Raw genomic sequence first — 27,218 nt, 5'->3', positions numbered from 1 at the left:
TTTTAATTGGAGGATGTGATATCCCGACGTCCACTTTATCTAGGTTTCTTTTTCTATTTCTGTGAGTAATATTCTACTTTATTATTTGTTTCGCAGGTTTAATTCTTTTTCCTCTCTGTAAAATTTGGTCTGGCCAATTCAAATATTGTAAGCTGAAAAAATGTTTCATTAATGACTAATTATTTAATTTTTTTAAATGATTATGATGCAATGAAATCATATTAATTGGATTTAAAAATAATGTTTTTGCAGTTTTTGTATTGTTAGTTGTTCTTGTGTAGTTTGTTTACGTGTCACAAGGTTACGTAAAATTGTTTAATATCAGTTTCACAACATTAATATAATAACTTGAAATTCAATAAAAGGACATATAGGGTTATTTTTACATTGAATAAATCACAGTAATATTTTTTTAATGTAAAAGGAATGCAATTAAATTATCTAACCAGAATTCAAAAGTTTCTTGTAATGTTTTTCAAAATGATAGTGAAGAACATCCCTTTTTCCTTTTCTTTTATAAATTTTGAGAAATGTTATCATGGCATTTTTACAACATTTTGTATTTATGTATATTTTTCAAGACTTTCCTTTATTTCCGTTTGTTTTAGTATATATTTTAATTAAAAAAAATTATACAATTTGTTTTGTTTAGGCTGTTGTATCATGTTTGCATCATTTAAAAACAATCTTGAAATAAGGGTTTTATGAACATGGCTTTAGATTATCTTTATTTAAGCACAAAGAAATGGATTACAATAGCTCAAATTAGGCCAGATTACCTTTCATAGCCACGATTGCAATGTCTTCTCTTCGTCACTACTCTCGGGATCTTTTTCGGGGTAAAATCCCTTTTCTGTCCCTGCATAAACACAGACATCTCCACGTATTGAACTCTAAGTCGGTGCGTCAAGTTCACTAATGTTTTGTGTGCAAATCCTTTTAATCTGTTGGTCTAATCCAACAAAACTCTAATGAGGTTTGTCAAATCTTTGTGGGGTTTTGTGAAGGTAGCTCTCTGCTTCTTCAGGTTTTGCCGTCTGCAATGATGTGAGACTTCTTCCCTTTGTTTTTGTCTTATTCGTTTTTTAGTTTTCGCTGGAAGGGTAGTTTAATACCAAGTTCTTCTTCTTATTTATTATTGTTGTCATTTACAGAGGTTTGTTTTAATTCGGTGTCTGAAAAGATGTCTAAAAAACACAGGTAAGCCAACTTTCACTTATTTACTAGATGTGTTGTAGTGTCAAATCAGTTAATCTGATTAGAAAATAAATTTCTATTATTGCGTAAATGTAAACTTTCATATTCCAGCACAGTCCTAGTATTTCTGGTTAGAGAATTAGAACTTGCATTTACCAACCATTTATACCATTTATTATGGATGATTTCATCTTGTGAGTAAAGAGCCCATCTTAGCAAAAGTTTTACATTTTTACCTATAAATCAATGCTCTGCTCTATTTTCAGTTTTTTTTTTATTCTCAGTCCTCTGGCTTTGAAAAAGAAACATCATAAGGGATTTTAAATGTTGAATTTAAGCTTTAAAGACAATTGCATCGTGAAAGAACTGTTGTCTATGCTGTACTGAACACAAAAAAATGTGTTTGCTGTTTTATGAAGCAAGTGGCATGAGACACTGGTAACCACAAAGACCAACAAACCGCAGTCAAACCACAAGGGAAGGGTAAGTAATGAATAGAAATTCAATCATTTCATTAGTGTTGTGCTAGAAATATCTAAGTGTGGAATTTGTTAAACACAGATGCAATGACAGCGTTTTACTTTAAAAATATTCCAAATGATATTCTTTTATGGCAGCAAAAGTCATAAAAATATATTCCCTCATTTAATTTCAACCCATGATGTTGCTCATTTTCCACAGGAATTGTACTGAATGCATTATCTTGTAAGAATGATTTAAAAATGAGAATTCCACAATCTTATAGCAATCAAGATCAGCACCCTTTTAAAGCTGCTTTTAGTTTGTAATGCATTTCTTAACATCAAAAATTCTATATATTCAATGAAACTAAGTGTTTAAAAAAGAGGCTATTTTAGTTTTCGAACAGCCTTCTTTTTAGCACCATTGATCCAAAACATGCACCAAGACAGAACTAGAGTTTTTAAAATTGTGTTGAGTCTTATCTGTCTGTTTTGGCAGGTGTTTCTGGTAAAATGTGCATGCATTTAGCTTGATTAATGTGAACGATTATGGTTTAAGATGCATTTACAATCTGCACAACTTGCTAAGTCAGGACTGCTTGGACTCCACACAATTGATTTCTCTGTCATGAGGTCCAGCTTCAGAATTATTGCCTCTGCAGTTTGTTAACGTTGCATCTGCTGCGACCAGAATAGACTGCCTGCATCTAATGGTTCTCTGATGCTCAAGTGTGATTAAGTGTAAATTGTATGTGTGTGTGTGGTCATGGTGTTGGTCAGATGGCACTTAAGCAAATTAAGAGTTCTTGTCAGGATTAAAAGGCTCTCTCCTGAGGTGATGGGATTGAACAGCCTGCATTGGGTCAGGGGTGAGCACATGGTCAGACATTTGATCACTGTCACTCCACAAATCCGAAGAAAATGTTAAATATTCAGTCATGTGTTCACTGAAACATTCAGTCTGCGTTTCTTTTTCATGATCCAAGGATTTTGCAGCACCAACACCTTCATGGGATGGAGGCAAGCGGTCCGGCAGCAATGCCTGTAAAACTGGTGTGAGCTGTGGAAAGAGCAGCAACCTCAGCAGCAGAGGGAGTGAATCAAGAGCAGGCGGCAGTAAAAGTGGAGGCAGCAGAGGAAGCCTCAGCCACCAAGACAGCGCTGGCCAGAAGGCAAAGAAACAAGGGTCCCAGTCAGCCAGATCAGCTGTAAACCTGCGGAGCAGTCGAAGCTTTTCATCCCTCCAAGCTTCTTGTCTCACAGCTGCTCCATTCATGAGAAGCAGCCGCTCACTCACCAGGCTCGACCAAAAATCCTCTGGTAATTTAGTTCTGCTTATTAGCATGTTTAGGAATGTACCAATTAAGTTACATTTTACAGCACCTTATGCTTATTTGAGTCCTCATAAAAAGTGATGTTTTTAAGTTCCACCTTTACTATCTCTAAAATAGATTCAGACAGAACAGCTGCCAAATTATCTGTAAAAAAAGGACAAAGCACTGGGAAAAAAACTCCAGACTCTGACCATCTGTCTTCCTCAGCGGAGCATCTCAGGTTTGTTGTTAAAATCTTCAGAATCCTTGTGGACATTCGTCGATTTCTCTTTCTATGCAGCATGATTGACAAATGGCATGTTCACGTGTTTCTGCAGCTGCTCTCAGCCAGAGCCATCTTCCTCGTTTTTGGCTCAGAGCGTTGCATGTCATCTTCCCAGTAACAAAGAAAAGAAACAGGTATTTTTGAAGTTAACTTTTCTTTTAGCACACATAGGAGCAGCTGCTCATATCTGTTGTCTTTGGACATCTAAACATCTAAAATATTAAGATGTCTTTGGACTCCTAAGAGCAGAAAAAAAGGCTTCCATTTATTGTGCACAAAGACCTGTGTGTCTGTGTGTGTGTGTGTGTGTGTCTGTGTCCTTTTCACACAAAACTTTCATCTATTTTATTACGTTCAATCTAAAGGTTGCCCCATGTAATTTTCTTGCAGTTAGCATTATATGTTTATTTTTTATTTCCTAAAAGAGTGACAGCAAGAAGTATTCTTTTTTCATTGGAGTGTAGACTCGCTCCAATGAAAATCATGTTTTTTAGTGTATTTAACATGTTCTTGTGGAATTTTTCTCTTGATGGAGGGCATATATATTAAGAAAATTATAAAACTTAAAATTGAAAATCTAAGTATTTCTTTATTCAAGTCGTTATGAATCAGGAGAAGATGCAAAAATACCTTTTAGAAAGCTTGTAGGATACATGTGCCCTGCTCAATTTCCATGCATCCACTTGTAGACAAATAGATCCATTTTTGTTTTCCTTGTCTGAGCTGGCATCTGGCTTAAAACTGTACGGTTGAACGAATATATTGCTCACCATTTTTGTTGCATTGGTGGGGGTGTGAGGGGGTATAAGCTTGCAAGAAAGTGTGTAAACAAATGGATGTTGGGAAGTAGGGGCAAGCTTCCCCCAGCCAAACAGTCCCGCCAACAACCACTCAAACGCAAATTTCTAATGAACTCCTGCCGCACTGCAGAAACTGGGTCCTAGAAAACGACACACGTTAATCTTAAACTACATAATCTTAATGTAAAAACAACTAGAAACGACTTTACAATAGATCAAAAGATGATCATGCTTTGCAGCAATTTCCCCTAAAGTTGTGTCCCTAAAGCTTGTTTCCATTTCTACAGACCAGAGATGGGGTTTACACTTTGTGTGCTATGACCTCTGGAATGAAACGTAACTGGGTCCAAGCAGTCCTGAAGAATGTACGACCAAGTCCTTCACCTGAGAATACAACGTAAGCTTAATAAGTGGTTTTGGAGCACCTACATGTGTGTCATGTGACGTTTTATGCCTTGTTATCCTCATAGCCGTTAGTGGACTAAATTGAACCGATAACCATTCATGAATGGAAATGTCTCTGTTCTTCACAGCTCCCTTTCAGAGCAGAAGGTTGAACAAAATTACCTGACAGCGGATTTAGATTCACCACAGCAGCAGCAAGAAGAGGAGAAAATCTTGGATGATGGTGATGTTTCACTCTCTGCTTCACCTACAAGTCCTCCACACACAGGTGAAGAGGTGGTGCTCCACTGTTCATGGCCTAAAGCTTAAATATGAACATTGTCTTCAGTTTCACATTTCTGCTATAACAACATGAAAACTTACATCATATTTACATCCCTCTGTTAGTGAATTCTGAAAAAAAAGTTTATTAACGCTGTTTTGGTTTAATATTGTCTATGAAATCCAGTCAACTATTAGCAAATATTTTGTGAAATATTTCATGTGCATTTTTCTGGCAGGTGTTACTGATGCATTATATGCAGAGGAATACCAAAGCGACAGTTCTGCTTCCACAATAGTCATGTCCAATGATGAGTATTTTGAGGATAGCTTAGAACAGCATAGCCCAATAGAACAGAATCTGCAGCAGGATACATGTCTAAATCAGGACGAAGAGCAACAGACAACAGCAAACATATCCACTGATGACAAGGAAACATTGACATGTGAACACAACACTGGCCAGCTTGTCAAAGAGGTGAGGAATACAAATGCAAATTAAACACTGCAACACGAAAACAAAAAAACATGTTAGTCTACTCAATAGCAAAAAAAAAAAATTATGACAAATACATGTTTGTTATCATCTCTTCACAGCTGGAACAAACACAGAAGGAGCTGTCACGAGTCCAGCAGATGAACAGGAATCTGCTTGATGAGCTGCAACAAGAGAAAGACACAAATTTAAGGAAACAGTTTTCTCTGCAGGTAGAGAGAAGTAAACCACACCAAACCTAACACAAATGAAATGAAAAGCCAAATTTAGCAACTAAAACGTTTAAAGACAAGAAAAGAAAACAATGATTAAAAAGATATTTACACATTTCTTTTCATTAGTGTAGGACCTAAAGTGGCAGGCTTGTGACAGGAACTTCAATGATGAATAAAAAATTTGACAAAAATATTTAAACACAAATATAGGTTGATGTAAGAAAGAGAGAAACACACAAAGCAGTTGACCAGATCAGAAAGAGAACCTTCGTTGCAGTGGCCATTTTCTCACCATTGCAGTCCATAGCACGCCACGCCAGATGAAAGTTTTTCTGCAGCTCTTTTTGACACACATTATGGTATGTCCAGCCATGCACCCACCTATTCCTGAGGGTCCCACACCTCCTCACGTTTCCTGCTATCTCGCCTGGTCTACTTTCTGACACTTTTGTCTTTCTGAATGCTTTTTCTGAGTTTTTTTGGCTTAAAACCTGATTTATTTCTATTAATGGAATAAATAAAAACAAGGTCTCCAAAACCTTCTAGAGCTGATAAATATTTAAAATGTTAATTAAATCTCTTACTGTTGTTCAAAAATAGTTCTCTTCTTTAATGACTATAACAGAATTTACTGATTTTATGTTAAGCTAAATAATTTTCCTCATACTAAAAGTATTTCTTGCTTGATTATGCTTGTTTAGCAAACAATTTTTCCTCTTGTTCCTCTTGTTTTGATCATTATTTCTTATTGTTTTATAGAATGAAATCACTCCCTCTTCAGATCAATCTGTCACTGTACACCAAATGCAAAAGATCAACCATAACCTCCGCCTGGAACTGGAGGCCCTGAAGAGGAGTCAGGAGGAGGCCAGAGAGACTGAGTTACGACGAAGAGTGGATCTTTTGGCCCAGCAAGCACAGCTACTGGTTACAGGTGATGCCACAGCGCTCGCTCAAATCCAGCTAGAGCAAGATCGCCAGCAGTTCCAGGAGCAGCAGCTGGACTGGGAGCGCTGCACGGCCTCTTTGAAGTCCCAGCTGAGCATTAGTGAGGAGAAGAGGAGGGAAGCCGAGGCCCGTTTGATGCAGCTGCAACAGGAGGTACAAAACGAGCAGCATCTCCAACAGGAAGCTGAACAGCTGCGGAAACATCTCCAAGACATGTCAGCTCAACTTCACACTTATGAAGAGGCCCAGGCTGAGAAAGAGGCTCGGCTCCAGAAGCACCTGATGCTTCTTCAAGCAAGTCAGGAAAGAGAGCGCAATAGCTTGGCTCTTAGCCTGGCTCAGGCTGAGAAAAACGCTCAAGATCTTCAGAGTAAGCTGGACAGGGCCGAGCAGCAGGTGGAGAGCCTCAACAAAAGTCAGTCATGGACTAGAGAAATCGAGGAGGCACAGCGGCAGCTGCAGGAAGAGATGGCGTGTACGATTTCAGCTATGCAGCAGCTCCAGGAGGAAAGAGAGCAACTGGCTAGAAGCTGTCAGGAACTGCAAAACCACCTATCAGAAGCAGAACGGGAAGTGAACAGGCTCCAGGATCGCTTGACAACAGAAGAAACCCACTACTACAATCTGGAGCATGCACATGAGAGAGTTTGTGAGGAGCTGCAGGTGGCATTGAGCAAGCTGCAGCACAGGGAGTCCGAAACTCAGAACATTCGAGAGGGCTATGAAAGACTATTGGACAGCAAGGAACAGGAGTTAAAAGAAGTTTTGTTAAAGATGGAGGTCTTAGGCAACAGTTTAGAAGAGACAGAAATGAAATTGAGTGAAGCGATGAAAATTCGCACCTCCTCTCAGCTGGTGGATGAGTCCTTAAAGTCTGCTGAGCCGAAACAGAAACCACAGAGAGCTTTAGTGGAAAAGCAAGCAGTGACAGACAGTTTCAAATTCTCTAGGAATTTCAATGCAGTTGAGGTCAATAGTACTCAAGAACAAGGGAGAATACGCTCTCGCTCTTTGGATGCATCGCACCAGTACATTGCCACAGCAGAGGATGACCCAGAGAAGTTCATGTCTGCCATTCAGCTACTCGAAACCAAGCTGTTTGTCACAGAGGAGAAACTGAGGGATATCACTGAGAGGCTGGAGGAGCAGCAGAGTGACACCAGCTCCCAGGATCCCCACCTCTGCTCCCAACTGACCCAAAGCAGAGCAAATGTCCAGCACTTCAGTTTGCTGCTTCACAGTCAGGCCAAGCAGAGTCAACGCTACGCCCATGAGACCGAAAACTGCTGTCGGATGCTGGTTGGCAGGTTTCAGGTGGCTCTGAATATTGTGCAAGCCTGCAGGGAGAGGCTACAATCAACCTCTGTGAATATTCCAGAAATCGAGCGACAGCTCGCGACTGTTGCTGTCTGTCTTCAGCAGGGGGAGAAGGAGGCCGAGAGGATCCAGCAGGAATCGCGCAACGCAAGCAAAGAAAATGAAAAAATCCTCAGTGATGAGATGCTGTCTGGAAGTGGAATCACTTCTCAGAAATCTAATCCACAGTCGTCACTTGTCGTAGGAAGTGTTGCAAAGACTTTGATCAGGGAGCTGTTCATAGCAGAAAAAATGGCCTCTGCCCTTCAGAGTCAAAACGGTGTTTGTCTGCTGTCTGCCCTTTCAAGACAGGACAAAAGGGATGGGCTGCACAGTTACAAAAACATAACCTCTAGAAGGATAGCCCTAAAAAACGAAGAAATGATGGAGTCTGAAAGTGGCCTAGGTGAAACTTTGGACAGTGTGATAGTGAGAGCTTGCGCGGAAGCAGAGCTCATTTATGCTGCTTTAAAACTTCAGCAAGAGTTTGAGAGCAGAAGTCAAGAGGCGGGAGATCAAAATAAAGCTGAGGGAGATTTGAGCCTATCAGAATCATCTGCTTTTGAGAGGAAAGCAAAAGTAGGAGGCGGAGGTTCAGAGGAAGCCACAAAACTGGCTGCAAAACGCCGATCTGATGGCAAAAAAGCCAACATGGAGGAAGAAGACAACTGGCTAAGGAGGCTTGTGTCTCGGCTGCAAAGAAGGGCCACATTTTTGCATCGTGTCTGCCAGGAGACTGACAGCAGACCTGTAAATGAAGGTGGCATGGATCTTGGTGTGGACATCACTTCCCCTGTGGATTTAGCCTATTTCCAGGAGCAGGTAAAGGTGATTTATCTATCAGACAGGGTTTACTTGGATTTAGAACGGGAGCTTAAGCAATGGGAGGCATTACAGAACAAAATGCAAGCCGCGTACAAAGAGAAGGAGAAGAACTTGATGGACAGGCAAGAGACCTTGAATCAGTTACAGGAGGACAACAGTGCACTGAGACGTGAAATAGAGCAAGCCGAGAAAAAGATTACATGTGTGGAGTCGAGCAACCAGAGACTCTTGGAAAACATGCAGAAGATTGAGGATTCTCACAAGGAGAAGATGCAAAAACTGGAAACAGAGTTTCAAGAGAAGATCAAGGAACTGCAGCAGATCCACGAGGAGGAGATGCAGTATTTACATACTTACTACACAAAGTCTTGTGCTTCAAGAGAAAAACTGATTTCTGCAAAAGCACCAACAGAAGGAAGCTCTTCCTTATCAGGGGAGGACGAACAGAAAACAGAGGAGAATCTGCAAGCTAATGCAGTTACTATGAGAGAGGCTCATCTGAAGGAGATTGAAAACCTTCAGGTACAAAAATAACCCCCCCCATATTGATAATTACACTGAATACACAATATTTCAATTTTAAATAATCATAATAATAACCTTTAGAAATGATCAATGCTCGATAAAACTTTTACTCTCTGCATGTTTGACAAATGCACAGTATTACCAAATAACTTCTTCTTTATGTTAAAATAGGCATCCTGTAATCAAGGGTTTACTGCTATGGAAGAAATGCATAGGAAGCTGATAAAAGACCTGCAGCAGCAGCATCAGCAGCAGGTAGCTGAACTCCTAAAGGAGAAGGAGCAGCTCCTGCAAGAGGAGACAGCTGCTACCATGGCAGGTGCGTCATGTGTTGGTGTCATCACAGTATTTATGTCAATACTTAAACAAACTGTGCCTGGAACCATGTAAGGAACATTTTCAACTAAAAAATATTGTCATGCATTACAGCCATTGTTGCAATGAGGAGAGCCCACAAACAAGAACTAGAGAGGAGCAGACAGTCTCAGCACATCAAGGAGAGTGGGGACATCACACAAATACAAGTGGAATATGAGTAAGTGATGTTTATCCTTTTTTTTCATTTGCAATTACTTTATTAAAATACATTTTGGGGAAAAGAAGGAGTTTTGGCAGAAGAATAACTTTACCAAAGATATAATCATTGCACAATTTGCAAATCCTTCCACTGATCCCAATGTGTACCACAAGAACACACAATAAGCCCACAATTCATCTTTAAATGTCCATGATCTATGATTCTTGTAAATGATCTTTTTTTTGCACCTCCATAATAGTTTCGTTTCCATGGTTTGTTATTTAGTGAGTCACATCTTTTTTGCTGCAGTTTCATTCTAAGACATGCATAACTGTTCAGCTCTGCTTTGTCATCACAGAAAAGAGATCAGATTATTGCACAAGGAGCTGGAGGTGTTGTCGGCTCAGCACACAGACAAATGTCTGGAAAACTCTCGGCTGAGCCAGGAGCTGCAGACTGAGAGGAAATCGGTGACGCAGTACCGTGAAGAAATTCAAGAACTCCAAAATAAGCAGGTACAAACATTAACCGGTTTAATAATATTGCATTTGAAAAAGTAAAATAAAAACCTTAACCAAGGTTTCTGTCCATTGTGTTTTGTTAGACGGAGACTGATATGTCTCAACTGCATGAAAATCAGTCACATGATTCACCTCAGGCAAACAGCCTTATCCAGATGGAGGTACATGTCTTTAAGCCCCCCATGAGCTGCAGAAATGTTCATCTGTGTTTTGATTGATCCCCAAAGCTTTCAAACTACAACATTTACAAAGCTTAAATGCTGGATGCTGTTGATTTAAACTACATTGATATTTTTTTAAAGTTCATGCCAAATACATTTTGGGCTTTTGTCCATTTAGCTTCAAAAGATCGAATGTGTCTTCTGTCTTGACTGTTTTATCTCAATATAAGTGTGTTAATTCAGATCTGTGTTCATTGGTACAGAGTATTCTTAAAGCAAAGGAGGCAGAGATGCAGTTTCTCCGTCAGGAAGCTCGATCTCTCAGAGAAGAGCTGGACATTGCTCGAGTGGTATTTACATTTTTACAGCTCATCCTTCATTCCAAAACAAATTCAATTCTAGCATTTGAACTTTTGTATGTTCCTTGAATTTCTTAGGTTTAAATTCTCACATTATAGCAACATTTTTACAAATATTCCCTGATAAATGAGTGAGTCAGTAACTAGTGAAAAGCACAGGATGATTCAAATGAAAGGTTTTTGTGGATAGGTTTAGAGAAAACTCTTTTTCAGCTAAACTTTGGGTTAAAAAATAACCAGAAATTGAAGTTGCACATCCATGTGTGTTAAAGGACAAATTATTGGCCCAGAATAAGCTGAAAGTGTTGCATGGAAACCAGCAGAATGAAGCCCGTCTGCATGTCAACAAAGATCCCAAGTTTGCAACATGGTCTCCACACAGGGACGCTTCAGGAAGCAGCCCGGGTGAGAATCCTTAACACTGGTTATGTCTGCTGCTCATTTAAATGTGAACCTTTTATCACTCAGTAACATGTGGTTTAGGCAGACTTATAATATCCTGTTTTCCCAGATGACTCGGTGAAAAGTTCAAGCAACCCTGCTGTTCCAAAAAGAATTGAGAAATCTTTCCTCATGCGTCAAATAAGAGGAATACGATCAAAGGTAAAACCTCAATTTCCCAATTTACCTAAATTGGGTTTGAAAGTCTTTTGCAGTTCTTTGAAACTTCTCGTTTTCATCTGTATCTTCACGCCAAAAACTAAATGTTAAAACTGTAAAAAGACCCTTGTTTTTAAGAAAACTTGTCTTATTATCTTGGAGGAAAATAAAAGGTTTTCTAATAGCAAAACATTAGTAGTTTGAGAAAACACTTGGTAAGACCTTTTTTCTTACTCTCTTTTTTTTTGGATATTTAAAGAAAATCTGCCTTTATGTTTTGCCAATATGTTTTACTTATTTCTAAGACGCCTGTGATGTTCAATGTCATGTTTGCACAAAATTCTGCTTCTCAGGGCAACTGGACTGTAGCTTTTGAATAACCTACTCAGAAAAAGAGTAAAAGATCTTCCAGATCTTTAAAGTCCAGTGACCCTGAAAAACAGAATCCTGTAATTTTATTCTCCATCTAATCTTTTTTGTTTCTTTTTCTTCCCTTCTAGAGTTTAAAAGAGGGCCTTTCCATCCATGAAAGAAAGAAGTTATTTGAGTCATCCTGATTTCTTAAATGTAAAGACTTTTACTATCATACCTAGAAAGCTACCAGTGTGAAATATGTCTGACGTTTCACTGAGTAAAAAGCTTTTTGACTGTTGCTGACAAGTGACTGTTGCATCACACCACCACTGGAGGGCGCCAGAGGAGCAAAAACTACAGACTGACGTCTGCATCTGGAACATTCATTACCAGAACATAAACACCATCAAGCGAAGATTTCTATGTATTTTTGTGAACAGTTGAGCAAATAGTGCTGGAATTTTGTAATTTTTGTCTTTTCAATAAACTGGTATATTGCATTTTCTTTGTTTAGCCTAAGTGATTTAGTAATTTTTGCAGAATGTTAAAACTGACTCATTTAATCATGGCCTTTTTTTAAATAAGACATTACATTAAAAAAGATAAGAGAGAGGTGGAACTAAAACAATTTTACTAACACAAACTTAACTTTATTTTGATGAATATTATCTGAACAGGATCAATTCAAATCAAAGAAAATATAAAGTTTCTCCTCACTGCATTTTCCGATATTAATGTATTCATAATGATGTAATTCAACTTAGTGATTGAACTAAATGTAAAATACTCTGTGTCTTTTGCATTACATAGCAAGTACAATTTACTAAAAGTTCTGTTAATGCTTTGGAAACCTTGGTTCTATACTGACTCTGTGCTGCTTAACCAGATGTTCTAGTGTACAGTATTAACATACAGATATATTATTAAATCAAATTAATTATGTATAAAATAAAAATGATTGATATATCTAAATTAATTAATATGATAAAATGCTTTAAAAATATATTAAAATTAAAACTACAGAAAAAGTACAAAACTCGAGCTTTAGGATATACTAGAGTTAAAGTACAACAACGGATAAATGAAATGGACTTTTTCTGTGTATTTTTGTAAAATGTTTTTCAAAGCTTTTGATGAATACTGAAATAGAAACAAGTGAACTTTTTTTGCGACATATTTTTCAGCTAAACTCAATGTTTATCTTAAGCTGACTTAATGTTAAAAAAAGACCTCCAACTGAAACGGATATCATTTTAAAAAAAAAACAATAAACAGCAAACATGACCTGATATGAGTAAAAAACAAATGAGGGAGGAGAGGTTCGTATACAAATAATGACAAACAGTGTTAGCACGAGAATGCCTCAATTTACACACGACAGGGCTTGGACTTGGTTTCTGACAGCATTTTAGCCGAGCAGCATACTTCTGCATGATGCATGAGGTGTGAAAACACCTCATTCCCTGGAAGATACATCATAGTTGGGTGAACTTTTCCCTGACCTCTACCCTGCTCAGGAGCCAAAGCATCAGTCTACCAGCACATGCCCGCGCACAGCACGTGTAGCTATTATTCTACTCCCAACTACATAGAATGACGACTAAATGGTCACACATTATTCCCACTGCAACAATGAAATGTAAGGAGGTTGCAGAAATATACCAACCTTTCTAGTTTTATTAAAAATATTAACACATTTCCCACTGAAAGACATAATCACATGTCCATCCTCTAATTCCTCAAATAAAAAAAAATAAAAAATATGTTGGCGTTTACTCAACTTCCTGAGTTCCCATGTCAGCGCCCATTATACATCACTGTCTCAGAGTCACTTCGGAGGACACGAGTTCCTTGGAGTCACATTGCTAAGGAGGAACATCGCACGTCATAAAAATCTGATACGCATCTTTTCCTTTCCTCTTACGCCTGGGAGTAAAACCTCAGACAGTCTTAGGGCTGGCTCTTAAGACGGTGGAAATATAGATATGATACAAATAATATAAGATATGATTCTGCACCTTCAAGGTGTTTCAACAAATGACACTGAACTCACATCTCTGGAAATGTCAACATTATTATGTGTTTTTTTATCTTATGAGAAATTAATAAGTCAGATGTTACATGGATGTTTCAGGGTACTGCAGTAGATCCACATCAAAACTGGTGTTCAAGTATTTCAATTGTACTATTTTCAGGCCATCTGATCCCTGATTACTGAAGTTTTATAGCAAATCTACCTTTACACTGATCTTTTTTTTTTTACAACACTTTTAAAAAAATACCATGCTTTTGTTTTGTAAAAAAAAACTACAACCACCGTTTTCTGGTGTAATGAACCCAAGAAGTCCTACTGTTTTTCCTGTGTAGCAGTACAAGTGGCACACTTACACATTTCACCGGGTGAATGCTGAAACAACCAACAGTCTGTGCTGGTGCCTACATGGCTTTTTCATTTTTCAGCTACGGATTCAACGATTCAAAAGTTTGTTGTAGTAATTTGGGCACCTAAAAAAAGTGCTACCCCATAAACCCAGCTCTATTTTGCACTTTAAACCATTCATTACACTAAATACTGTTCCTTAAAATTAGAAACTGCAAGTAAGTGACTTTCAAATATTTTTTGGAAGGATGAGGTGGAAGTGACTGTTAAGAATAGAGCCAGAGCATTTGGCTGAATTGTCCTGCAAACATTTCAGTGAGAGCTCAAGAAATTGCATCAACTTTTAAAAAAATAAAACAGCATAATAAGCTGCAGCCATGCAGCTTGTTTACTGCTCACCAGTGAAAGAAATTTATAAGAAATATCTTCCAAATCTCACCTTTTTTAACACAGATTTACTTTTCAAGCTTTGTTTTCCATTAGAATTTTTATGTGGGAGTAATTTTATGTGGTCCTTTATTCAGGTAAAACAGCACAGGGACTCAGGTGACATCATAACAATCTTTAACAGATACCAGCACAGTGTAGCAGTCCTACCCTAGAAATAATGATTTGTAAACATTTATTTTTGATGGAAGTGATGTAGCAGCTGACAACGATTACCTAGATGCATAAAATGTAATCGTTATAGATAATGATAAGATACAGTAATCAAAGTAAATTTCTATGTTTTTCTGTTAAATAAATCAAAATTGGCTCTTTTTTGCTTTTGTATTTGTGTGTTTTTTCTTTACACCTGCAGGTTTCTTTTTTATTATTATTTTCTTTTATTGAAATTCAAGCTGCCCCACAAACCAGGTCCTCATGACAGATCAGCGGCTGATGTAACACCAGAACACAGGTGCACCTGCTCAGGCTGTAAAAATAAGTGGCCCATTTAGTCAAGCAAAGATCAATTACTGCAACCAGCGTGGAGGCACCTCTGATCTGCAAGCGCAGCCTGCTGCTTCCCCAATGATGCTCTTCAGATGTATTTACACTACAGCTGACAAGACCCCAGCTCTGGTCATTTTTTTCCTGTCATGTGTGACTTCAGAGTGTGTCTTTTTATTTATTTTGCGTGTTTTCTCCCCGAATCTAACAGTGAAACAAAATGGGGTCTACAGGCGTGTGACCTAGATGCAACTTGTTTCCTGCAACTTAACTTTGTCAGCGTTTCCATGACAATAGATAAACCCTAAATTATTCACATGAGGGAAAAAATACATGTAGCTGATTTTGGCGACGCCATTCTGTGCATGGAGGACAATGAGACTCATTAGTGTCTTTGGGAATTGCTGTAATAAGTCAGTTTTTGTGCTTTGAAGTGAAATGTGAAAAGAACATAAAGTACAGGAAATGCCAGAAGGAAGTATTGGGGTTGCGGCTTCATTTGCAACAGAAAAAAGATTGATTCAGGAACTAACTGACCGTGAAGACATTATATCTTTGCAATTAAATGTTTTTAATTCTTTCCGGAGCAAATAAAGATAAGTATCAATCATTGGGAAGTGGACGTACAATTTCAGATTTAACAAAAGGTTTTTGATGAATGCATATGTTGTCTCACAGCCGGGGTGACCTGGATTCCACCTCCAGAGTTCTGTGTGTAAGTACTAAACAACGCACAAGGTGCTAGCGCTTCGTTGAAGGTGCTGATTAACTTGACTTGCTGGGATAGAGAGGTCGGTGAACTGTTCCCAAAATTAGGAGCAGTGATTTCTGTGATGAGCAATGTTACTGCCCTGAATCACATTCTGTTTAAAAAAACAGAAAAAAGCAAAAAACTAAATCCAATGTTTAAAAAGAAGCCTTCAGGAAAACAAAATAACTTGAAACGCACAATTTTCTAAAATTGTATTGAGTTTTAATCTTTTGTTTTTCCTTAACCTTTCACAAGATGTTATTGTTTTAGGAATTGTATCCATTTATTTTAAAGATTTCTTTTCTCCTTTTTGTTCTAAACATTATGTTTTTAGAGTTAGTTTAAAACAATGTCTATTAATAAAATGATATGTCAGATAATACATCAGTTACCATCAATAGCATCTGATCATTTCATTTTACTGTAACTGTGCTGTTTAATATGGAAATACTCAAATAAAACACCAGTACCAGTTTATTCAAAACTGTGAAACTTTCATATATTTTTGGATTACGTAAGACTGTCGAAGCACAATGCTAAAATGAAGGAGAGGCAGTTCAACTACAAGGAACATTCCCACATTACCTTTCCAAAATGCAACTTTGCATTTTGTGGAATCGCCACAACCTATCAAACATGTCAAGTAACTCCACTGGATCCGGTAGTTGATCATCTAAAAGGTGAGGGAATTCTGAAACCTTGGAGCTTGAGTCATCTCTCGAGTGTGGTCGAGCCTGGCCCACTTCGCCCTGCCGCAGTGAAGAGGGCCTTTAAATAACTTGCTGGGTACAACTGCGGGGCTTCAGGCTCACGCTGTCCCCATAGCACACTCCACCACCATTTGATCTGCCATCCTCCAACTGAACCTGTAACCCATTTACAGACTCCAAAATCCTTCTTGCAGTCTGCATGAATGAAAGCACACGTGGCTCAGAAAGAGCTTAAACGGCAAGATTTAAAATCCTGAGGGTGTTGTCTCTTCCTTCCTTCATCATCTATAGATCCTTAAGGTCTATTTAAGTCAGATTGAAATGTTTTAGGCTGTAATTCTACAAATCAAAAGTAAATATGGGAAAACAGGCAACAACACAATTTTCGCTGCAGAAGTTTAACTCATGGGGATCAAATATAATTTCCTTTCATATTAGGAAAATAAGACTGAGAAAATAAGACTGGGTTAGATTCTTTTAAGGCCATCGGAATGGCACATTTTTCTGAATCTAGGTGAAGCTGCTAGATCTGGTTTTTGTCTTGTCAAACTTATGTAAACATTACAAACTCCTGAGCAGAGCAGAAGTGATAAGTTTTTAGAAAGTAGAACAGGGGATGCAAACAGCGTTAGAGCCTGTCTCCCATCAGGCTCTCGAGGAGTAATTATGGGAGACTCTTTGTTTTGTAAAAATTAATATTGATGGATAAAACACATTCATTATGTCTTTCTTTCTTCACTGTTGTTTTTTTCTTCCATCATCACCTACTTTGTTTTAATTAAGTGCTCAAATGAAAGAACAGTAATTCATATTTTTCATTATATGTGAAATTGTGTAATTACTATATATTTTTTACTTTGCTTCTTTTGCTTAGGTATCAACGGAGAAATAATTAGCTGTTTTTATACATTGTGCCTCCTTCATGTCATTTTAACATTTCCTGAAGGCACTTTTAATCAAATTAATCTTTTTTTTTCTTAAACTTATTACAAAAAAAAGGGTTTCAATGTTACTTTTTATTATTTTTTCTAAACTTTTTTTGTTTTGTTTGTTTTAACTGCCCACAGCAGCTTTTCTGTAATAAAAGTTCAGCATCTTCAACATGAGCTGCTCTTCTTTTTGACTATGTGAAAATGCAGACCAAACCACCCACTCCATGACAGATCTACCTAAAATAAATACAGTGGTACAAGAGACAGTACAAGAGGGAATTTCAGCTCTGCAACAGGTAGACGGTACACTTTGGCCAGATAAGTTCCTAATAAATACTTTGTCTTTTCTGCTAGAAACTTTCTTCAGCATCCTCGTCTTTTATGAGATCTCATGTCAGGTTGTGATTTTTTTCTTCTAAACACCGGGAATTTAAAGGGACAAGGATGAGACAAGAAGAGTTCTGAATAAACGGGTTGGTTCTTTCAGCGCCTTCAGTGATCAGCTCACTGTCAACACTTCACAAGGGAAGAGCCTGCTGTCTCCAAATGCCAAGTATCTACAGTGACACTGTTAAAGGGAGGGAGAGGACCGGAGCTGAGCAGTGAGCAATGTTTCAGTACATGTGAGATACAGAGCAGGATATGCAGCAGAACAAGATCAGGTGGCAGACATACTAAGAAAGTGAGACACATGGAAGAAAAGAGACAGCCAGAATAATTTGAGTGGATTAGATTTTTTTAGGTCTGGACTGGACCCAGAAGACTTCATACTCATTAAATCTGGGATAGCTGTGATCAAGCTGTGGGTCTATTTTGGGGTGACTTTTGGGCTTCAATGATCCCATTTTTGCCATTTCTGATTTGCTTGTGATCTTCTGGAAACTGATCGGGCAGTATCTGTAGACTAACAAACTCCCCTGGACTTGTGATCCTTTTCCATTTTTCCTGGAGAAAGAACTCCTGCAGAAACATGGAGGTGCTGTTTGCCCATCTGCTTCTCTGCCTCAGGAGGACAGAGTGGCTCTACTCATAACAGCACAGCCGCCGAAGAAAAAACATGCAACAATTTGGATAGAAAACTGGGAAATTTGGAAGAAAAGGAAAGCTGTAAATCACCATTCAGAAGATTCACACACATAAAAGGTAAGTTCATTTAATTTCAAGACTGTTACTCTATTAATTTTCAGTACATTTATTCACTCTTTTAATTGTTTTTCTTATCTAAATAAAAAAAAATTTAATAAGCTGTGCCCAAAACACAACAAAGAAAATGCTTCAACATTTCACACCCCAGCAGGCAGAGTGTTTGGTTCTGAGAAAGATGAGGAGCTGTCGCAAAAAATTATGGATATTAATATCCTTTGGACTCTCAACATTCTGCCTCCCAGCAACTAGATTTACAGGATCACAAACTGTTGCATGTTTTAGGAAGGAAAAAGTAGCATCTAAATATAGACTTAGTTTTTACTGTATGTCCTTACAAAACCGTCAGAGGATTATTATCTATTCACGGCTCTGAAATCTAAATGTGAGCAGAGGAGTTGGATTAGTAGGTGGACAACACCCGCACAAGAGTTTCCACGAACCACATCAAAAATTTTAGAATGTCTGTAAAGAAAAAAAAATCAATCACATTACATATTTATGTGTTTCGTCCAAATAGACACACGAAAAAAAAGGTAAAATTGAAAAAATTCAACATTTATCTGATCAACATTTCTTGATCACTACGTCGTCTAGAGTTCTTCATTTCACACTGATGCTAGAATCTGTTTGGTTTGCAGAAAAGCAAAACTAAACAAGAAAATATGCATGCATTTATTTGAAGAAAATGATGATCTGGGAACCCCAAATAATTTCCAAAATCAGCACTGTTGAAATATGTTGTTAAAAGATCTAAAGTTGAAGACAAAAATGTGGTTTTTAAACACCATGAAGTGCAGATTTGGAGGTCGAGGGGCGTGTGTTTTGCCATGATGTTAGTGTATAGTGAAAGTAACTGTTTTGAGTCATTGTCAGCCATTTTGCCAAGGAATCTTTTTTTGTTTCTTATAACTTCCTTACAACTTTTTCTTTTCGAGTTCATCATTGTTGAAGCTGTAAAGGTCCACAGGCTATGGGCAAGGTCGGACTAGAAGAGGAATTCTCTCATTTTTTGACGAGTTTATCATCAAATGGAAATGGCTGGCAAGCTTTGGGTAGATAAATGCTTATGTGCCTTCATTGGGATTAAAAGATGCCATACTGGTGAAGCCATATTAGGTGCAGATGCTAAGAAAAATGCTGTTGTATGTATCATCAGTACATAGATAGCGACTGGATGGCTCCGTTGGCTGCGTGTAGGACTGGCAGACCCTTTGTGCTACTGCCTAACTATGTAGGCACAAGGGGGCCAGGTCTGGTTGTGTTGGGAAGGGCATCCGGCGTGGAAAATCTCTGCCGAACCAGGTGTGTGAATCAGTGTGAGCTGATTCACTGAGGCGACCCCTGATGGGATACCCAGAAAGGTGAACAACAGCAACGACGTGTATAATAAGTATGCAAAACATGCTGACAGTGCTGCAGAAGCAAAGCAATGAGATGATCACAGATTCAATCAAGTAAACTTTGATTGAAAGGTTGCAGGCTTGAGTCTTGCTCTGCCTGCCCATGTGTTAAGAAGTCCTTGGTCAAGACAATGAAGACATGAATACAGGTGAGAGTTTGGGAGATGGTCTTCTTGTTGTTTTTGGATTTAAAAGAACTACCTGAAAATTTCAACCATACGCAATGCCTGTCACACACAATCAGGGCAGTATGATGCTTCCTGAGTTCATAACAGGATGTGTTTTTTGAAGGCGTAAAAAAATGAACTGCCGCTGAACCCAACATAATGTACACAAGAGACAACAATGATGCCAAAATGGTCTGTTTCAATCAAGAAATGAGCAGCCATTGTGCAATGTGTGCAGACAAAATGTTACCTCTTGTCAACACAAAGACCCAATGGATGATGCAGTGATGATGTTAGAAAAAAGTATTGGCAGATCTGGAACTGCAGTTACCAAATACACCTTCAGCTGACAAAGATTGTCTAAAGAACACAGTAGACCTCTGGGTTTATGCTGAAAGACAAAACTCAAGATCGTCCTCCATCATCTGGATTGATGACTTGATCATAGTAGAAATCTAAGTGATGAATGGTGTTAGGGAGATGCTTTGAAATATGGACTCAAACATTCTCTTAGTTTGGATTTCCATTTATGTTAGCTAGTGGATGCTAGGATGTTAGGTTAGAGCTACCAGAAAAAAAGGCCTGGAAGAAGACCAGAGAGAAGGTTCAAAATGAAATGAATTAGGAGAAACTGGAAAAGGTATAGGTGCTACCGGACATCTCTGATTGGATGATGCAGCATCCAATCATGTCATCCAATCAGAGATGTCACATAGTACCTATTCCTTTACCGGATTCTCCTTGTGTTTAGTTTTACCATTTTATTTTGTAATTTACAAGAAACAAAAAAAAATATTTTTTTTCGTTGAGTGATTTCTTGATGTGATTTACACTTCAGGGCCACCATAGAATAGGGTTAGATGGAGGTGAATGTTTTCCTGTGGTGGAAAACTTGTGATTTCACTCAATCTGACGAATGTGTAAAGATGTCAAAGGAAGCATACGACAACAACATTCTAAAAAGGTTCAATATGTAGAGCTGTAATTCTTAGATTCTTTTTTTCTTGAAAGAATGCTGTAAATAATCTTGAAAATTTTGTAGGCTGAAGTAAAACCATATACCATAAAGCTGCTAGGTCTCCATTATGTGCACTATTTTGTCCCGTCTTTTTCAGTGAACAGTACTTTCCACATCAGTCTCGGTCCTCTAGTGACACTACCACTAGTGCCAGCTGGAAGAAACAGAAGATACGTCACATAAAATGGCAGGCCAGTGGATGAGCTGGCTATTTCTGTACCTTGTTGATGAGTGAAACGTGTTTAATATACCGCATGTTTCCAGGAGAGCATAGAGAAAGAAAAAACAAGGGAGACTCAAATAAAATCCCAGATATAAATTTGCAAGGATGTAGCAAAATTGTATTGCAGGATCAATGATTTTAAATACAGAAGGCAATGAAAATGCATAATTTTATGGGGTAAAATCACAAAATAATTTTATAACTACGTTTCAACAAAAAGTTAAAGAAACCTGTAAAATGTTTAAAAATCTAAACAAAAAAAATTGACATTTAAATACAATAATTTATTTCTAAAGCCTTGACATTTTAATAATCAACATTTAAAATCTGGATTTCAGTCTTCAAAGAGAAACGGAAGTTAGATAGTGAAAAACCTTGTTTACACATTTTCTCCTATTTGTGCTGTGTTTTCTCTTCAGGAGTCTTCATCTGAAACTTTGTGCTGGACAGCTCTGAGCGCCTCTGTGAACCTGGTGGTTTTTTATGAGCCAGGCTGATAACGTGAAGCCCTGTGGCTGAGTTCCACTGAGGCATGAGTGTGGGAAGGGACCACCACCACAGCTTTCTGCCTTGTGAAGAAGAAGGCCTCAGACTGAATACCATGCCTGCTGTGGGCAGCTTTGGCAATGGCAAGATCCACACGAGACGCAAATACCGCAGCCGGTTTGTCAGCAAAGGAGGCCAGTGCAACATCCACTTCACAAACATGGATGAGAAGCCACAGCGCTATATTTCTGATATTTTTACAACCTGTGTGGACATTCGTTGGCGGTACATGTTCCTGCTTTTCAGCCTGGTGTTTGTGGTATCCTGGCTGACGTTTGGCTTTGGGTTCTGGATCATCGGTCTCCTGCATGGAGATATGGGCAAATCGGAAAGTGATGACAGTTTTGTTCCTTGTGTCACCAAAGTCAACACTTTCGTGGCGGCTTTCCTTTTCTCCATTGAGACCCAAACAACCATCGGATATGGAGCTCGCTGTGTGACGGAGGAATGCCCAGCAGCTGTGTTCATGGTGGTTTTTCAGTCGATCATGGGCTGCATAATTGATGCCTTCATGATCGGCGCCATCATGGCTAAGATGGCGAGGCCTAAGAAGCGTGCAGAGACACTTCTGTTCAGCCAAAATGCAGTAATTGCTATGCGTGATGGTAAGATGTGTCTCATGTTCAGGGTTGCTAATCTGAGAAAGAGCCACATTGTGGAAGCTCATGTTCGAGCCCAGTTGGTAAAGCCTCGCTACACAGAGGAGGGTGAGTACATCCCCCTGGATCAGATTGACATGAACGTGGGCTACGACAAAGGCTTAGATCGCCTTTTCTTGGTTGCTCCCCTCACTGTCATTCATGAGATTGATGAGGAAAGCCCACTGTTTGGCATCAGTAAGCAGGAACTCGAAGCATCCGACTTTGAGATCGTCATCATCCTGGAAGGATTGGTGGAGGCAACAGCCATGACCACACAGGCACGCACCTCTTATCTGGTCTCCGAGATCCTGTGGGGTCACCGGTTTGAGTCTGTCATCTTTGAGGAGAAGAACCAGTACAGGATAGACTACGCCTATTTTCATAAAACATTTGAAGTTCCCTCCACCCCAACCTGCAGCGTCAAAGACATGGAGGAGAGGAAATTCCTCACAACTGGTGCCAACTCTTTCTGCTACGAAAACGAGCTGGCCTTCATCAGCAGGGATGAGGAGGAAGAAAGAAACACAAAGAAAGAACCGGAAAGGAGGTGTTCGTCTCCCACAGAACCAGATCAATCGTCTCCCCGTAGAGAATCTGAGATATAACCCTGATCTGATCTGATCGCTGCATCTCTGTATATGAACGGAGGATATGTGGACCGTCCTGTGACTGTCAGTGCTGATACGAGGATGCCACTGTGGACACCAAAACTCCATTAAAGAGGGATTAAAGTAATTGGAACTTCAACTGAGAAACAGTTTTCCTCGTCTGAGTCAGATGTTGTTCTTTCCCAGAGACAAGCAAAGCTTCCTGTTAAAACTGTAGATGAAGTACCTGAAAATAAGACAGCCAAATGTAAATACTTGTTGAGAAACTTCAGGCAAAACAATTGTGCAGAATTCATTTATCAATGATATTTCCAAGAGCTTCTCTGTTTTAAAGTGCACAACAAGACTTCACACATTTGGCATTGTAAATTGCCACACATTGGAAAATACCAATTGTCAAGTTTTATAAAGAATAGAAATGCAACACCTGTTGAGGTTTTGTACGTGTTAGCTCTTTCTGCACTTAGTTCCTCATAATGCAAAGCCCACATCATGCTGTTTATCCTGATAACAGAGGCAAATTTGTCATTTAAAATGGTATTTTCTGGAAAAAGAAAAAACAGAGTATTTTTTCTGACTGTTTTCATTTGCTTTCCCTGTTGTCATGTGAGTTAATTTACTTGGTTTAAAAAACAACACCAAGAAGATTCGAGATTGATTTTTAGTAAAACCTCCTTTATTTTTACTTAGTGATCAAAAATGTTAGAGTGGGAAACCAGAACATAAATATTGTGCTGTACACTTCCTCAGCACAGTGACCATGCACTGGATCAAAATCCTATACATAAAATCAAAATTTAGCTCAGCTTCACAAAAGGAGGGAAATCAAAACCTCTATAAAATCTATATTTTTGGGATATCATTTTCTCTATTTTGTTTTGGAGCTTTTGTGTGACATGTTTCAATTCTTGGAATCGTGACTGTTTCTTTCATCCTAATCTGGGAAGCAGATGCTGAGATATGAACTAATTTAATAAGCTAACGATGTGGCTAATATTGTCCTCTGATATGACGTTATCCGGCACACAACAAGGAAAAACTACAGAGGCTGACGGTAGACCTGGAGTGGGTTGAACTGTCTGTGGGAGGTCGGTTGGCCTTAGAGGTACATTGTTTCTGTCCCTTTTAGACCAAAGAACTAATTTTTAGCAATATTCAAATTTTACTTTTCACTTTTTTAAAAAGAGGGGGGGGGGGAACAGGGGAAATCACACAATAAAAAGTAATGCAAGGAAAAACGGTAGGATAAAAAAAAAAGAAAAAAAAGACAAAATCAAACAGAGAAGGATTACCCAACTCTGAAAGGACAAATAAAAGACAAAAGAAATTGAAAAGGTCCAGCAAAAATTGGAGGAGACCGATGATCTGGGGAAATACAGATGTGGAGTAATCAATTCATTGAGCACAGGTGTGGAGGAAAATAAAAGGAGAAAAGTGCGGCAGGTGAGCTATGAAAATGAGCCAAGTAACACAGAGGGAAAACAGGGTTGGAAGAGCTGTTCTATCGCTCACATATCTGTGTTTGCACTTTTTCATCAGGATATAAACAAACTGCAAGTATAAAGCATTAAGTTTCTGAGCAGGAGGCTCTCTGGGGTCTAAGGCCGTGTCCAAATTCCTTCACTAATCACTACATAGTGCACTATATAGTGTGTTTACCATTTTGTAAAGCTGTCTGAATCTATAATTCCCAAATTTTCCAGAAGTCTCTGCGAAAAACCAGTGTGCATTGATGCTCACTAGATTGGTAAATATAGAATAAAATGCATTGCATTTGATTTTTTTTTCTGCAAAAAATTGTATTTAAATGTATTTCTTTTATAAACCATCAAAATTTTCATTTTCAGAACACAGTGGATTCATAAATGGTAGTCACAAAACGCTCAAAGCATTTTCATTTCGTGAAATCGATGATGTCATATTCACGGTTTTAAAAAAAAAAGTAGCAAGCATGGTGTCCAAATTGCTTTTAAAATCCAGAGCGCTACATAGTCCCACGCTATATAGTTTTTTGGGTTTAGGGTGGGAATTCAGACATAGCCCAAGTCTACAAAATAAAAATAAAAAGAGTTGAGACAAGTTACAATTCCTGTGATTGCAAAAGGAAAGTTTTCAGTACTTCTAAACACAATAAGATTGTCGTTAAATTGTGCACACTTAGATATTAAAAGAAAAGCAAATGTTTTACAGATTTACATGCAACACTGAAGCTATGTTTACATCGCCCTCTGTAACATGCGTTTAAGAGAATCTTCCTAAGAAAATGTACTGCAGATGCACGTAAAAGCATATTTATTTATTCAAATTCTCATGTTCACATGTAACTCTGTAAGTTTTACAATCATTTTTGGGCTCTACGTTCAAAACGCGCAGCCATTGCCAGTTGAACCTGGTCAAACTTTGTTTGATCAGGGACTTAGATTCGGTAGTTAATCTTAAAATCAAAAAGTTCCAGTTAAAGGGATCGCATCAGGTTTTCTACGAGTGAATCATAAAACAGGATTTTAAAAGGTGGACATTGTTGCATTGTTATAAACTCATGATACAGAAATGACACATAGAAACTTTAACTTATGTCTAAAGTTAAAAATGAAATAATAAAAAAGAAAGAAACATATTAAGGAAAACAAAGTAGTATACACAGTTACAAAATAAGACCTCATGTGTCCCACTTTAACCCCCACCAGCACCCCTGGAAATCATATAAATGCTTTTATATTCTATACAAGTATATGTTGCCCTTTTCTTTCTTTTTGTGGCAAAAATATGATATTTTATTTGTATTAATGTTGATAGATAGGCAATAGAGATAGTAGCCCAGACTGTGCATTTCTCGTATCATGTGTGAGACAAATTAGTTTTCCTTCCAAAGTAAAAGCTTTATGTGGGTTAAGTTTGTGCACCTGACTGCTCTTTCAGCAGATTTGAACGGATTTGTATATCTACTGCTGACTTGTGCTGAAAATAGGAAAACAGTTTTACTCTGAAACTGTTTGTTGGTTGGCTGTTGTTTTCATTGAGGTTAAAAACTTTGTGCAAACAAAAATGGAAAAGACCTTTTTTGCTGTTTTTCATAATGCATATAAATGGTTCACCATCTTTCACTACTGACGAGCAAAAATTACCACTGTATCCCAGGAAAAAACAAACAACTTCAAGTATATTTTCTGCGTTTAAGATACTGAAAGGGTGTTTAAAGGACTATATTACCTTTCTTTCCTGTCTACTGTCTTCCACTAAATACATTTGATGCAAATTCAGCTTCATCACCTTGTTCTCTTTTATTTAACGTGAGAAAACCATTTAAAGTAACAAAAATACTGCAATAAAACATGTTTGACTATGTTAAGTTTTCTCTTTCTTCATGACAACAATTAATTGAAATGTGACAGATTTCTCCCTTTATTCTGAAAAAAAAAAAAAAAAAACGTTAGATAAAATTTGGCATTTTTCTCTTGACTTTAATATCCTTTAACTTCTCTGGAAATACATTCCAATCAAAATGATTTTTGCAGTTGTAGCCCAATACACTAAATGAGTTCATAAAGTTGCACGTGAAGCCAAAATATCTTTTTTACACAAAGACAAGATGATTTTGCAAATGCAAAAAGGATTTTCTGTAATGCACATCCTAATTATCCTTCATGTAAAACGTTTTACACACTCAGAAGCATTTCAGCAAAATCAAAACGTTTTTAGTAAATGTTTTGCATATGGAAAACCTAACTGTGCATACCCATGTGATCGTAAAACTTCAAAATAATACTGAGCAGAATATGATTTTATAAATACTTCTACAAATCTCAAAGTAGGGTGGAGATCGGGAACAAAAATAAATATTAAGAGGACAATCACTTTCATAAAAGGCTGATAGTGATCCATCATCAGGGTTATTATAAGAAATCATTTTTCCTCTGCATATATGAGCAATGTAAAAAGAATATCGTTTTTACTTGATGATGGCTCTTCCATCAGTTGTTGTGAGACCAAGAGCTACCGGTACCCGTAATAATTATCTGACATTAGTAAAAGTGACAATGTATTAAACTCTTATAATTCAGCATCTAACAGCTCCAGGAAAGGATTGTTACCTTCCTTAGGCAACCAATTGGTGGCAAATGACAGTTTAATGTCATACTTTGTGGATCCTTGGAGATGTGAGG

General features: G+C 38.1%; 2 protein-coding genes across 3 annotated transcripts; both read left to right on the top strand.

Annotated features, from left to right (window-relative positions):
• The first annotated feature begins 809 nt into the window (after positions 1-809).
• On the top strand, positions 810-12,100 carry LOC105354578 (myosin-9-like). 2 transcript variants are annotated; one of them, XM_011478316.3, is made up of 19 exons: positions 810-1,047; positions 1,155-1,200; positions 1,617-1,680; positions 2,645-2,978; positions 3,110-3,212; positions 3,310-3,391; positions 4,345-4,454; positions 4,591-4,730; positions 4,963-5,201; positions 5,321-5,431; positions 6,194-9,085; positions 9,260-9,407; positions 9,518-9,623; positions 9,964-10,120; positions 10,210-10,287; positions 10,551-10,637; positions 10,919-11,051; positions 11,158-11,249; positions 11,747-12,100. In XM_011478316.3, exons 2-19 carry the CDS (start codon positions 1,184-1,186, stop codon positions 11,801-11,803), a joined length of 4,950 nt encoding a protein of 1,649 aa, XP_011476618.1. In that variant the 5' UTR covers positions 810-1,047; positions 1,155-1,183; the 3' UTR covers positions 11,804-12,100. The 2 variants fall into 2 exon arrangements, with proteins under 2 accessions (XP_011476618.1, XP_020561052.1); XM_020705393.2 differs by lacking the exon at positions 10,551-10,637 and having other exon boundaries at positions 810-1,200.
• Positions 12,101-17,821: 5,721 nt separating this feature from the next.
• On the top strand, positions 17,822-26,401 carry LOC101171995 (ATP-sensitive inward rectifier potassium channel 12). The gene is made up of 2 exons (XM_011478315.3): positions 17,822-18,449; positions 21,680-26,401. The coding sequence occupies exon 2, from the start codon at positions 21,793-21,795 to the stop codon at positions 23,050-23,052; it is 1,260 nt and encodes a 419-aa protein (XP_011476617.1). The 5' UTR covers positions 17,822-18,449; positions 21,680-21,792; the 3' UTR covers positions 23,053-26,401.
• Positions 26,402-27,218: the final 817 nt, after the last annotated feature.

Source organism: Oryzias latipes, chromosome 8, assembly GCF_002234675.1.
Source record: "Oryzias latipes chromosome 8, ASM223467v1".
Lineage (NCBI taxonomy): Eukaryota > Metazoa > Chordata > Actinopteri > Beloniformes > Adrianichthyidae > Oryzias > Oryzias latipes.
This window is presented reverse-complemented; position numbering and strand designations above follow the sequence as displayed.

Bases quoted from the DNA above. Each gene is read 5' to 3' on its own strand.
- LOC101171995 (XM_011478315.3), top strand. From the start codon at position 21,793: ATGAGTGTGGGAAGGGACCACCACCACAGCTTTCTGCCTTGTGAAGAA.
- LOC105354578 (XM_011478316.3), top strand. The intron at 1,681-2,644 runs GTAAGTAATGAA...TCATGATCCAAG, and splicing joins AGTCAAACCACAAGGGAAGG to GATTTTGCAGCACCAACACC. The intron at 11,250-11,746 runs GTAAAACCTCAA...CTTCCCTTCTAG, and splicing joins TAAGAGGAATACGATCAAAG to AGTTTAAAAGAGGGCCTTTC.